Below are 12,694 nucleotides of genomic sequence, written 5' to 3'. Positions count from 1 at the left end.
AGATGCATTTTTTTTCCTCTGTGGGAAGATGCCCAAGGGAGAATCTTACCTTCCTTCTCTGGCTAGAGCCTAGAACAGAGGTTGTTCTACTTTGGGGCTGCAGCTAGCCCCTGGGCAGAACCTCCTGAGTTCAGTAGCATCCCACAATGATTGATTCTTTTCCTTGAATATTAAAGACTTTTTCTAAATACTCTCAGGAGGATTCACATCTGGATCTAAGATAGGGAAGGGGGAAAGCAGGGCCATTTTTGCTCAGGCCTCAGACTTTATGAGCTTCAAATGTTGGCTGCTATTGGGTGGCAAATTTGTTCAGGGTAACAGGGTAAGTCTTCACAGTGGCCATCTGGCTCTGAGTAATGAAGCCATGCCTATATAGTGGAGTGGTTGCATATGGGGGCTCTGGGGTCAGACTGCATGTGTTCAAATCCCAGCTGTGCTCATTTTTAGCCTTTAGAAGTTACTTAACTTCTCTGTGCCAGAGATTCTTGGTAAAAAGAATAAAATAAGATAGGATCAATGAGAGCACCCACTTCACATGGTCATTTTGAAGATTACATAGGATAATCCAGATGAAGCAGTTAGTCCAGAGCTTGGACTCCTGATAAATGCTCCATAGATGGCAATATTAAACTGTGGCTTATGCCAGCCTTCAGCCCAGGATTTACTTTTAGATCTTCCCCCACAGTTTAAATAGCACACCTGAAGAGACTGGATGCTGAATATGTCCCAACTAGCCCTATCCCACCCACTTCCCAAACTCCTCAGGGCCGAGCTTAGGTTTAAGGGTAATAAGATCTCAGGTGATCCCAATGTGAGACTCAGAAATGTTTGGAAACTGTCTGAGGCATCAATCATTCAATGACAGCCCGAGCCTATACTTTCATGGAGGAAGTGACCTTCAGGAGAAGGGTCTATACACTATTGGTCCCTGAGGGGCAGAGACAGAGACCAGGTGATGGGGGAGAGAATGGCAGAAGGAGAGAGGAACAGGACAGGGTGACATTTGCTCTCCACCTGGGCCCTACAGCTGGGCATTTGGAGAGAGTCCCTGGCATCTATTCACCTGGAGGATAATGGTTTTGATGAGATCTGCGGACTTCCAGTGCCTTAAGCGGCAGGGCTAGAGATATGGAAATAGGGGCTGAAAGTGGGATCCAAATGGAGGACTTGATGGCTTTTGTTCTCCAGACACAGGAACTGAGTCTGAAAGTCTGAGCCAGGGCAATGGGGGCAGGGGCAGCAGGGGAGAGTTTGCTGCAGGAAGAAACTGAAGCCCCTCTTCTCACGTGGGCCTCACTGAGGTACGGGGCAGAAGCAATGTGGTTTCGGTGTCCAGGTGACAAAGTGTGGCACGGTGTGAGGAGGGGAATTATCACCCCAACCCCCAACTCCAGTGAACCCATCAGTAGTTTCAGCCAAAGCTGAAGGGAAGGCAGCAACGTTTAGGCCCTTCGTGGATCTGCAGAATCCACGTCCCACCCCTTCAGGGGCCTCCGTGTTCCCACAGCCAGAGGCACCCACCAGCAGCTGGGGCGGGACGGAGAGGCTGCCCTCGCATAGCCATGTGGGCAGTCAACCTCCACCGAGGCAGGGTAGGAATAGAGGAACAGGAGAGGACTGCCGGGGTCTTCCACAAATAGGAGGGGGAAACCTTCAAGGGACTGAGGTCCTGTAACACAGATGGGCACGGGGTCAGTGACATCCGAGTTCTTACTGCTTATGGGACCTTATTTTTACCCATGGGCCAGTGGGGGCCTGGAGAAACTTGAAACACCATTTTACAGCAGATGAAATTGTCTTAAGTACTTGGGCATATGATAGCCAGCTCCATGTAGATGCTGAGTGGTCATTTCTAATTATAACTTTGAGGTGGGTAGAGGAGCAGGGACAGGGCACTGGCAGGGTGTGATTGGGCTTCATTTATTCCATTTATCTCTAGTGACGTTAGCTTAAAAGAGAGGAAAGGCAAAAGCAAAGGGAAGAAAAATGACTAGGGAGAGAAATAAAGCAAAGAATTGCGATGGTTCTCCATTATTGTGGTTACCAGAAAATTCGCTTCATTTTTAAGACATTTTCCTTCCTGTATATATTTTCTAGACTCAGATTGTGATTCTGTATCATCAATTTCTTTTTCAGGAGAGAGTAAAGTCAACAGCACCTTCCTGAGCTAAGAGCAACTCTGGCTGAACAGGGAGATCAGAAGTCCGCTCGGACCCGGACTGGACCAGGTGTGAGCCAACAGGGTCAGAGAAGAGGGGGAAAATGGGTCCCCAGAGGCCTACCACCTAGAATTTGGTTTTCCCAACCAGTGGCACCCTCTTTTTCCCCCGAGGCAACAGCACTGGTGATTGACGCACCCCCAGGCAGCCCGCAGATTCTTATCTATATCGCCATGGGGCTGCCGATGTGTCTGCTAATCTTTGTTTTTTCTGAGAATCATTTCCCTCTTCCTGGAATCAGACCCAGTGTTTAGGGTAATGGAGCAGCGGACTTGAATCCTCAGAAGGAATTTCATCTCTGTCCTTCTCTTTCCATCCCCACTGCCCTGGCCCTAGATTGAGTCAGTCACCTGTACTATTGCAGTAGGGGGCTCGTAACTGCTCTCTGACCCTTTCCCTATCCTGCATCCAAACTGTTGCCAAGTTAGCTTTCTAAAATATGTTTCTAATCATGTCACTCCTACTGTTTTTAAAAGATCTTTGAGTAAACCAATTACATGGACTATTTTGAATAAACAAAATGGCTCTGTTAGTATCAAATTCCCCATTATTCTTATTTCTTGTCTTTATAGCCTTCACCAGGATTTCAACCCATCTTACATATGCGTTTTCTTGCTTATTGTCTGTCTGCCTCTTCCATTGGAATGAAGTTTTCATTTGATCAAGGTTCTCATCCGTCTGTCCCCAAAACAGTGGCTGGCACACGTTAGATAATAAATATTGATTGAATGAAGGACTCAATACATCAAATTCTGTTAGCCACAGTTAATTCTTTTTTTTTTCATAAACGGACTTTATTTACCTTTACGATTACAAATGTAACACATGCTTACTGTAGAGAATCTGGAAAGTACAGAGAAGTAGAAAGAAGAAAATTAAAACACCCATAATCCCACCACCTGAAGGCAAACACTGCTCATATTACGCTCTAACTATCTATGCCTGTTTACAGACCAAGATCTTTATCAAGAGGGCTGGCCACAAAGCACAATAGCCAAGGGGGAGTGAGGGCAATTAACAACTGAGGGGTCACCCAAAAGTCAGAGCTAGAGATTTGACACTGAGGGACAAGACAACAGTCACTGACAATAGCTCAAGACGTAAGAAGTTGACAACACAAGAACAAATCGGGTTATGGTAAGAATGTAGTGAGATGATGCTTGTCAAGAGTTTAGCCCAGTAACTGTCACACAACACATAATCAATAAATGTTAGCCATTACTAAGATTACTACTATGGGTCAAAACGAATGGTTCAGGATGGAGACTATAAACAGGGCAAGGGCCCTGGAGACCCATTTTAGGTGCTATGAGTTGGGGCATATAGGGACAAGTGTACTGGATGAAAAGGATGGTATTGGAGCGGGCATCACTCTGCTTATAGGCTCCCCTGCCAGGTGAAATGGGACCAGGGCTTCCTCAAGTTTGCCTGATGACATGTGGCAAGACATTCTAAGGTGTTTTTGAGGTAGGACACGGTTTCTCCTGCCTAGACTTCTCCCTGGACCAGGAGCTAGGACTGGCCTCGGTGGTAATGGGAGTTCAGAACCTCATACACCAAACACTCTTGAAGTCCACGCTCTGATCGCTGGGGCAGGTCAAAGGCATGTGGGGGTGAAAGAGAAGGTCAAGTCAGCCAAGTGGGAGATAGGGTGGGATGTGCCTGGAGGGGGATGCTGAAGGGGGAAGGCCACAAGGTTTAATGATGTAATTGAATGGAATGGGTCCAGGAACCAGTCCTCAAGTTAGCAGCCAAGCTGGATATCACAGGAGAAGTGTCCAGGTAGCATTACTTGTTAGTGGGGGCCTTCTGATGGCCTGTGCTCTGTCGAAGGTGGTCGTGCAGACCCTCTTGAGGGTCTCCATGCTCTTTCAGGTAGTAACAGCGTTTGGGAACATGCTGATGCTGGGAGTGAGAAAAAACAAAAACAGCAGAGGTAAGAGCCATGCCTACTATGACAAGTGGGGTTCTGCCTGGATAATTTCAGTAACTTAGCAAGTCAAGCAACTTGGCTAATGTACCTTATTTGTATAAAGTGTGATCAAGGACTAGACTGGCCAAATTCCCTAGTGACCTGGGCCTATAACACCTGTGGCTGTAGGTGGGAGCCAGTCCCCAAAACGTGACCCCTCTTTGAGAACTGGACCTGGAATAGGTGCAGAGTTGGGCCTGAGCCCAGCCATTTCCCTCAGAATCACAAGACTTGGACCTTTAACCATCCCAGGCCCTCAACGTGGTTAATACACCCAAAATAAGTACATAGCCAGGCCCGCTGATGAAACTCTAGGTTGGGGGTTAGGGTCTAGGAGCTCAATGCCTCTCCCAGCCTCTTCCTTAGGCTACTCAAAGGAGCAGGGTGACTTTGCCATCATTACCTCATTTTTCTATTCAGAAACCTTGAGTGTGTTTCCCCATCATTACCTCCTCGGTCTCCTTTTGAGAGTTCAGTTCATTCTCCATTGCGTCCTCGTTATTCCGCTTACAGGCTGACGGCAGAACCTGGCTTGAGCAGCCCGGGGAATCCTTCTCTCCAGCCAGCTGGCACTCGGTATAGAGAGACCTGTCTATTAGCTCCTTTAGGCTGCCGGCCACCTTCAGGAAGATCCGGCCCATTTTAGTGGCAACAGCTTCCGAGAGTCCTTCCAGAAACCTGGTCCGCAGAATGGCATCAGACCAAGACAAGTGTCGGGCCAGCAGGAGGAAATCAGTGGCATACTGCCTGACTGACCTCTGGCCCTGCTTGGGATGGCAAAGGACGGCACTGAGGATGTCTATTTCAGATAGGGAGTCATATAAGCCCTGGGATCTGCTCAGGAAAGATTTATCTTCATTGGAGAGGGGGTTTCCTACCTCCATCTGCAAGATGGACCACCTCTCTGCTGCCCCCAGATGAAGAGACACCAGAAAGGCCATTTTCTCTGAATCGTTCAAAAATCCCTTCATTTGCTTCTCCTCATCAATCTCCATCTCCTCCTCCACAGAGCATGAACCCCGGGCTGCTTCCTGTTCTTCTAAGAGGTAACAGAGTGCTGGGGTCAGCATGCCAAAAGATGGGACTTCCTCTGGTGGTTGGTTCATTGTTTCAGGGGTCGTGGCAGTCACGTGTGGTGTGAACTTTGATCCAGAGGCTGTGATGTTGACGTGAGAGGCAGATGTTTCCCCAGAGTCTTTGGCTTTGATTTCCAGAGTGGACATCATTCCAGAGGCTGTGGTTGCCATTTGTGGTGTGGACATGGCTCCCGGGACTGGAGCCCTCATTAGTGGCATGGATACCCCTCTAGAGGCTGTGGCCGCCATTTGTGGCATGGACATACCCCCAGAGGCTGTGGCTCTCAGAAGTGGTATGGACATCATTCCAGAAGCCGAGGCTCTCATAAGCGATGCGGACGTTGCTCCAGAAGCTGAGGCTCTCATCGGTGATGCAGGCATCCCTCCGGAGGTTGCGTATGTCATCTGTGGCAAGGAAGTAGATCCAGAACCCACAACTCTTTTTTGCAGTGTGGACGTTGCCCCAGAGGCCATGTTTTTCATCAGCGGCATAGACATCTCTCCAGAAGCCATGGCTGACATCAATGGCATGGGCATTGTTCCAGAGGCCGTGGCTCTAATGAATGGCTTGGACATCCCTCCAGAGGCCACAGCTGTTGTTTGTGTGGTGGACATCTTTCCAGAGGCTGGAGCTCTCATTAACTCTGTGGACACAGCTTCAGAGGCTGAGGGTCTCCTTAGTGGTGTGGATATAATTCCAGACACTGGAGCCCTTAATAATGGCGGGGACATCACTCCCGAGGCAGGGGCTCGCATTGATAGCATGCACATCTCTCCAGAAGCTGTGGGCATCATTTGCGTTGTGGATGTTGCCCTGGAGGCTGGGGCTCTCATCAGTGGCATGGACACCCCTCCAGAGGCCGCGGCTGTCATTTGAGGCACGGACATCACTCCAGAGGCTGTGGATCTCATTAGCGATGTAGATATCTCTCCAGAGACTGGAGCCCTCATCTGTGGCTTGGACATCATTCCAGAGGCTGTGGCTGTCTTTTGCGGAGTAGACATTGCTCCATAAGCTGGGGCTCTCAGAGGCGTGGCTATCTCTCCAGAAGCTGGGGGTCTCGTTAGTGCTGGGGACATCTCTCCAGAGGATGAAGCTCTTGTGAGCAGTGTGGACATCTCTCCAGGGTCTGAGGCTCTCATCAGTGGTGTGGACACCGCCCCAAAGGCCGGGGCTCTCATTTTTGGTGTGGACATCAGTTCAGAGGCTGGGGCTTGCGTCTGCAGTAGGGACATCCCTCCAGAGGTCATGGATCTCCTGAGCGACATGGACATCCCCCCAAAGTCTTGGGTGCTCATTGGCTGACTGGGCATCTTTCCAGAGGCTGTGGATCTCATTAGCGCCATGGGCATGGCTCCAGGGCCTGGGGCTCTCATTAGAGGCATGGACATAGTTCCGGAGGCTGCGGCTGTCATTTGTGGTGTGGACATGTCGCCAGAGGCTGGGGCTCTCATTAGCGGTGTGGACATCACTGCAGAGGCAGTGTCTGCCATCTGTGGCATGGACACGGCTCCAGAAGCGGTGTCTCTCATTAGCATTGTGGAGATCTCTCCAGAAGCTGCAGTTGTCATTTGCTGCGTGAGCATTGCTTCTGCGGCTTTGGATGTTGTTAGTGGCTTGGACAATGCTCCCGAGGCCATAGCTCTCATCTGCGGCACGGACATCACTGCCGAGGCTGTGTCTCTCATTAACAGTGTGGACATGGATCCAGAGGCTTTGGCTGTCATCCGTGGGGTGGACAGGGCTCCAGAGGCTCTCATTTGTGGTACAGTTGTCACTCCCGAGGCTGTGGCTCTCCTCTGTGACACAGACATTGCTCCAGAGACAGGGGCCCTTATTTGCGGTGTGGACACTGACCCAGAGGCTGAGGCTGTCATCTGTAGCGTAGACATTGTTTCAGAGACTGGGGCTGTACTTGGCAGTGTGGACATTGTTCCAGAGGCTGGGGCTCTCATTCGCAGTGTGGACATCGCCCCATTGGCTGGGACTTTCATAAAGCCCATGGATGTGGCTCCAGAAGTCCTAGCCATTGCTAACTGTGTGGACATCGCTCTAGAGGCTGTGGTTGACATTTGCTCTGTGCACTTTGCTCCAGAGGTTGCAACCGTCATCAGTGGGGTGGACAGTGCTGCAGAGTCTGGGACTGTCTTTAGCAAAGTGGACACATTTCCAGAGGCTGGGGCTCTCATTCTCGGTGTTGACCTTGCTCCAGGGTCTGAGGCTCTCACTGGCGATGTGGACATCCCCCCGGAGGCTGTTGCTCTCATTGGTGGACTAGACACAATTTGAGAGTCTAGATTTTGTGTTAACTGTGAGGACATCACTCCAGAGCCTTGGGCTGGCATCAGCTGGGTGGGCATCCCTCCAGAGGTTAGGGCCATCATTACCAGTGGGGACATCGCTTCAGCGTCTGGGGCTGGCTTTGGCAATGTGGGCATTTCTCCAGCATCAGGGACTGACAGGAACAGTGAGGACATTGCTCCGGAGCCTGGAGCTGTCATAAGTGGTGAAGACACTACTCCAGAGTCTGGGCCTGACATTAGCTGGGTGGACATTTCCCCAGAGTCTTGGGTGCTTGTTGGCTGGGTGGACGTTGCTCCAGAAGTTAGGGCTGACATTATCAGTGAGGAGATCGCTTCAGAGTCTGTGCCTGACATGAGCAGTGAAGAGATCTCTCCAGAGGCCAGGGCAGTCATTAGCACTTTAGACATGGCTTCAGTGTCTTCGTCTGTAATTTGCAATGGTGACATTCCTTCAGAGCCTGGAGCTGGCATTGGCTGTGGGGACACCACTCCGGGGTTCACATCTGGCATTAGGAGTGGGGAGATCTCTCCAGGATCTGGGGCTAGCATCAATGGTGTGGACATCGCTTCAGAGGATGGAGCTGGCATTGCCAGTGGTGATATCTCTGCAGAATCTGGTGTTGCCATTAGTGCTGTGGACATTGTTCCAAAGTCAGGAATTGTCATCAGCCCTGGGGACATTAATCCATACTCTGAAGTGGACAGCAATGGGGACAGTGTCCCAGAATCTGAGGCTGGCATTAGCAATGGGGACAGCACCCCAGAGTCTGAGGTTGGTATCAACAATGGGGACAATGCCTCTGAATCTGAAGCTGGCATTAACAATGGGGACAGTGTCCCAGAGTCTGAGGCTGGCATTAGCGGTGGGGACAGTGCTCCAGAGTTTGCTGCTCCCATTAGAGGTACGGCCATGGTGTCAAAGGCTGGGGATGTCATCAGCTGTGTGGACATCCCTCCAGGGTCTGACGCTGAACTTGAGACCATAGGCTGGACACTAGAATGCAGAATTTGGACCTCTGCTCTGTTCTCTACCATTGGTCCAGAGCAGGTCGTCTCCCTGTTTTGGGGGTCGACACTTTCCTCCGTCAGCACATTGCTGAATCGCAGTGAATGTAAGGGTATTGACATATCTGCCATGGCCAAAGGATAGTGTGGAGGGAACCTCTAAAGCAATTATATCAGGGGTCCTGCTGAAGCCCACGTGGCAAGAAAATCTGTAAACAGAAAACAAGTTTAGCAGTTGAAAGCAAATATCAAGAAGATTGGGAAATAGACAAATGATCCACGATGGAGACTTTTTTTATGTGTTGCCAGCTATGTGGCATCGGAGATGGGTCTATCAAGTTAGAGAAGCTGTGCAACATTAAACAAATTTGAAGCTGGAGCAAATGTCCTCTCCACCCCTATCCTTTTCAAAGCAGCCCACCCCGTCACACAGCACACCCTCTCAGTTTATAAAAGCTATAAACGCGGGCAACTTAAGCAGCCAAGAGCCCGTGAGGTCCTGGTTCAAATGAAACAGCAGCACCACCTGCTGGAAAACTGTGAAAAGTGCAGGTTCCAGAGCTCTGCTCTCTCTCACCACAGCACTAGCAAGCCAGCCAAGGAACTGGCAGGCCTGGATGAGAATGCCCTTTGCCCCAGGATAGTCGTTAGTTCCTTGGGCTCATTGAGTCCTGCCAGTGGTTTAGTCCCCATTTTACTACTCTGATGGCCCTGAATGCCTTTCTCAGGAAAAGGAGGGCATTTAACTGATCAATGGTTGAGAACATCATTCCATGAATTGACAATCCTGTTTATTATGATTTTTATTATTAATAACAAAAATCACCACTATTACTACCACTTATTGCCCACCTAGTGTGTTCCAGGCACTATACTTTAGGCAACTGTACACAACTTTAAACTGTCTATAGTGCACAGAGATGTGCAAGCATTACCCGTTTGAATCTTACAAGAGATAGTAGTATTATTCCCGTTTTACCGGGTTTCTCAGATTAACTGGGGCTGGGGCTAGACTAAGAGCACTGTGACAGTAAAAACTGTCTTTGACTATCGCTTCCTCCTCGGGGTTGCCTAGCCTTTGACATCCCTAAGGCCGCATTCAATTATCTCTCTGGTGTCCTAGATCATGGCTCACTGAAGCCCAGTCTCTAGCAAATACAGATTTCAAGTTTCTCTGATGACATGTGGGTGGGCAATCCCAAAGCCTCAGCCTTCCGGCACACTCCCACAAGCAGCCCCCAAAGGGGCTCCTTGGCACAGAGCTTGGAAACCAACACGCACACTACACGGTGTTGATACATCCCCACAGCCTGCCCATACGCCCAGTGGAACACTTGCTCATTTGGGACAATGTCACAGAAGTCATCAATCTTGTGCAGTGTGCCTCCATAATAATATTGAGAATACTAGCAACAGAAGTGCCAACAGTCAACACTTCTTGAGCGTGCGCTGACCGGCAAGCACTCTGCTGGGCACTTTACGTGCATCGTTTGGTCCTCACAGCAACACTAAGCGATTTTGGTAGTACCCTATCCTCATCTTACAAAGGAGAAAACTCAGGCCCAGAGAGGCTTAATAATTTGCCTGCAGTCACTTGGATTCACGGGTCCACCCAACTCCAGAGCCCCCTACTCTTCTCCACTGTGCTATAGTGATCCACCTTGTGTGCCCTCTCTCCCTCTTAGTCACATTACCAAGACAGCACCCCGCCCCATCTCCAGCCTGGACAACCCCGAGATGGGGTTTAGTAAAAGAAATACTGGCCTTCCTGCTGGCCCCTTGGTTACTCTAATAATTGGTGCAATGGGAAAGATGAGTCAAAAGGGCGGTGATAGATGACCACCCCCGCCCCCATCTTTAGAAAAATCCCTGAACACGCCACAGTTTCCCACTAGGCAAAAGCCAGAAAGATCTTACCTTGCCAGTTAGGGAGAAGAGAGGGAGTGTGTCCTTTGTGCCCCTAGCTCTTTTGGTCTGGCCAACTTACTTATGCCCCATGCCCAGACAGTTCATTAAAGTAAGACCCAATACCAGCAGCTGTTCTCTGTGATCTCCCTTAGCTATCCCCTGCCACGCCCCCCTCCTGCCCGCCAGCCAGCCTGCCCCGCCCCCCCGCCCCACTGCTCCTGACTTGCTAGTGCTTGCTCTGTCTCTCTGGTCCCAGATTCCTGCCTCTATATAGGCTCTGACATTTGCCTCTGGCCGCCTTTCACTTGACAGCCCTCCAGAAGCTCCAGAAGTGCATAGCACTTGGCCTATGCAACCCCACCCTGCTTCCCCTCGCCCCCAATTGCTGCACCAGCTCGCTCTGCCCGCCTCTGGCCGTCCCAAAGAAAAGTGGAGAGTCACACAAAGAAAGAGATGAGACCGAAAGTGTTCTAGCTCAGGAAGTGAGATGTTCCCGCTGCGGCTGCGCAGACACTGGCGTCCTGGAAGCCAGGCACTGCCACCGGTGGGCCGTGGAAGAGCGGGCAGGGCTTAGAGGGAAGGGAACCGGGGCTGGAGGCTGAGTGGAGCAGTGGCAGAAGAGCTCAAAGACGTTTGGGTGCAGGGAAACCACCGTTCGGAAGGATGGGCCGTGGGGCTTCAGAGCCCAGCAATGGCGACAATTAAAAAGCCAATTGGCTCCGGTGTCAGAGACTCGGAGGGAAATCTGGCAACCAGTGACTCTACTACAGGGCTAGAATTCAACAGCGAGGCTCCAGGGTGTCCAGACAGCTGGCAAGAAAAGCACGCCAATATCTTAAGCATACCAGGTGAGGGCTTGCTCACAGAAGCAGGGCTTCAGCCGGCTTTCTAGAACTGGGGCACAAGGTCAGAGTAGAACTAACGGGAAGGTTTGCCAGAGCTCTCTAACCTTCTGAATCAGGAGCCCTCAAACCCCTATACTAAGGGCAGAAGTGGTCCCTGAGCCCTGGATAGGGCAAAGCCTTTAGGTGAAGTTCAAGTACCCCAGGGACTCAGAGTCTAGGGCCTGGTGGGGAGGCATTCAGGTCATTATAAACCTCCCCATGCTCCAACAGCCAACAATAATTAGCAACCAACAATACCTGGGCACTCGGGCTAAGCACGACACTTGCTTCATATCCTTTGTGCCTCGTGGCAACACCTGCAAGGTAGGCACTGGCCATTCCCTTTTATTTTTTGCTTTAGAAATTTTTTTCCTTCATTTTCTTTTTTCCGATTTTCTTTTTTTATTGAAGTATAATTGATTTACAATGCTGTGTTAGTTTCAGGTGTACAGCAAAGTGAATCAGTTTTATATATATATATATATATATATATATATATATATATATTCATTCTTTTACAAATGGGGAGAGGGGCTTGGAGAATTTGTGACCAAGGTCACAGAACTAGTACATGGCAAAGCCCAGATCTGAACCCGGGTCAGTCTGATTCAAGAATCATTTCCTCTCTTTGTAAACAGACAAGTGGTTAGAAACATTCGAAGTGCCACCTTCCTCTTCCCACCCCAACTAATGGCTCAATCATCGTAGTGATAATAATAATAGTAATAATAATAATAATACCAACTGACTTGGAACTCTTCCCATACGCCAAGAACTACACTGAGGGTTTTACAAGCATTCTCTCATTTGATCCTAACAGCTGCTTTTAACTCTCAGTTTACCGATAAGAAAACTGAGTCTCGGTGAAGTGAATTGACATGACCAAAAGCATACAGCTCTGTTTGACTCCAGAACTCACTATAGTATACTACTCAAAAAGAAAAATTCCAGTCACTCTCCCCCTCCCCTAAAGCAAAAACTACTCACAGGGAACCCAACAACAACAATGACAATCATTATTATTATACTTAATAATAAAAGCTAACATTTACTGTGCCAGGCACTGTGCTAAGCACTTTACGCGCAAGATCTCATTTGTTACTCACAACAGCCCTATGAGGTAGGTACTATCATCACCCTCATTCCCAGAGGAGGCACCAGAGGCACAGAGAGGTTAGCTAGCTTTCCCAAGGTCACACAGCTAGGAAGCACTGCTGTTTATGATCATAAAAACTTGGAACTTACCTAAATGCCAATGTCAGAACCCAATCCACTTAATGATTAAACAAATCATGGTGCATCTGCCGTGGCCAGTGAAGACGATTA

At 49.5% G+C, this 12,694-nt stretch overlaps 1 protein-coding gene across 1 annotated transcript; it reads right to left on the bottom strand.

Annotated features, from left to right (window-relative positions):
- Positions 1–4,007: 4,007 nt before the first annotated feature.
- On the bottom strand, positions 4,008–8,699 carry RTL9 (retrotransposon Gag like 9). The gene is made up of 2 exons (XM_029240071.1): positions 4,641–8,699; positions 4,008–4,124 (listed from the first exon to the last, which is right to left on the bottom strand). Exons 1-2 carry the CDS (start codon positions 8,697–8,699, stop codon positions 4,008–4,010), a joined length of 4,176 nt encoding a protein of 1,391 aa, XP_029095904.1.
- Between the last annotated feature and the right edge of the window lie 3,995 nt (positions 8,700–12,694).

This window comes from Monodon monoceros, unplaced genomic scaffold (genome assembly GCF_005190385.1).
Source record: "Monodon monoceros isolate NGI ecotype Baffin Bay Population unplaced genomic scaffold, NGI_Narwhal_1 Super_Scaffold_22, whole genome shotgun sequence".
NCBI lineage: Eukaryota > Metazoa > Chordata > Mammalia > Artiodactyla > Monodontidae > Monodon > Monodon monoceros.
The sequence above is the reverse complement of the archived record's forward strand: the minus strand, read 5'-3'. Positions and strand labels throughout refer to the sequence as shown.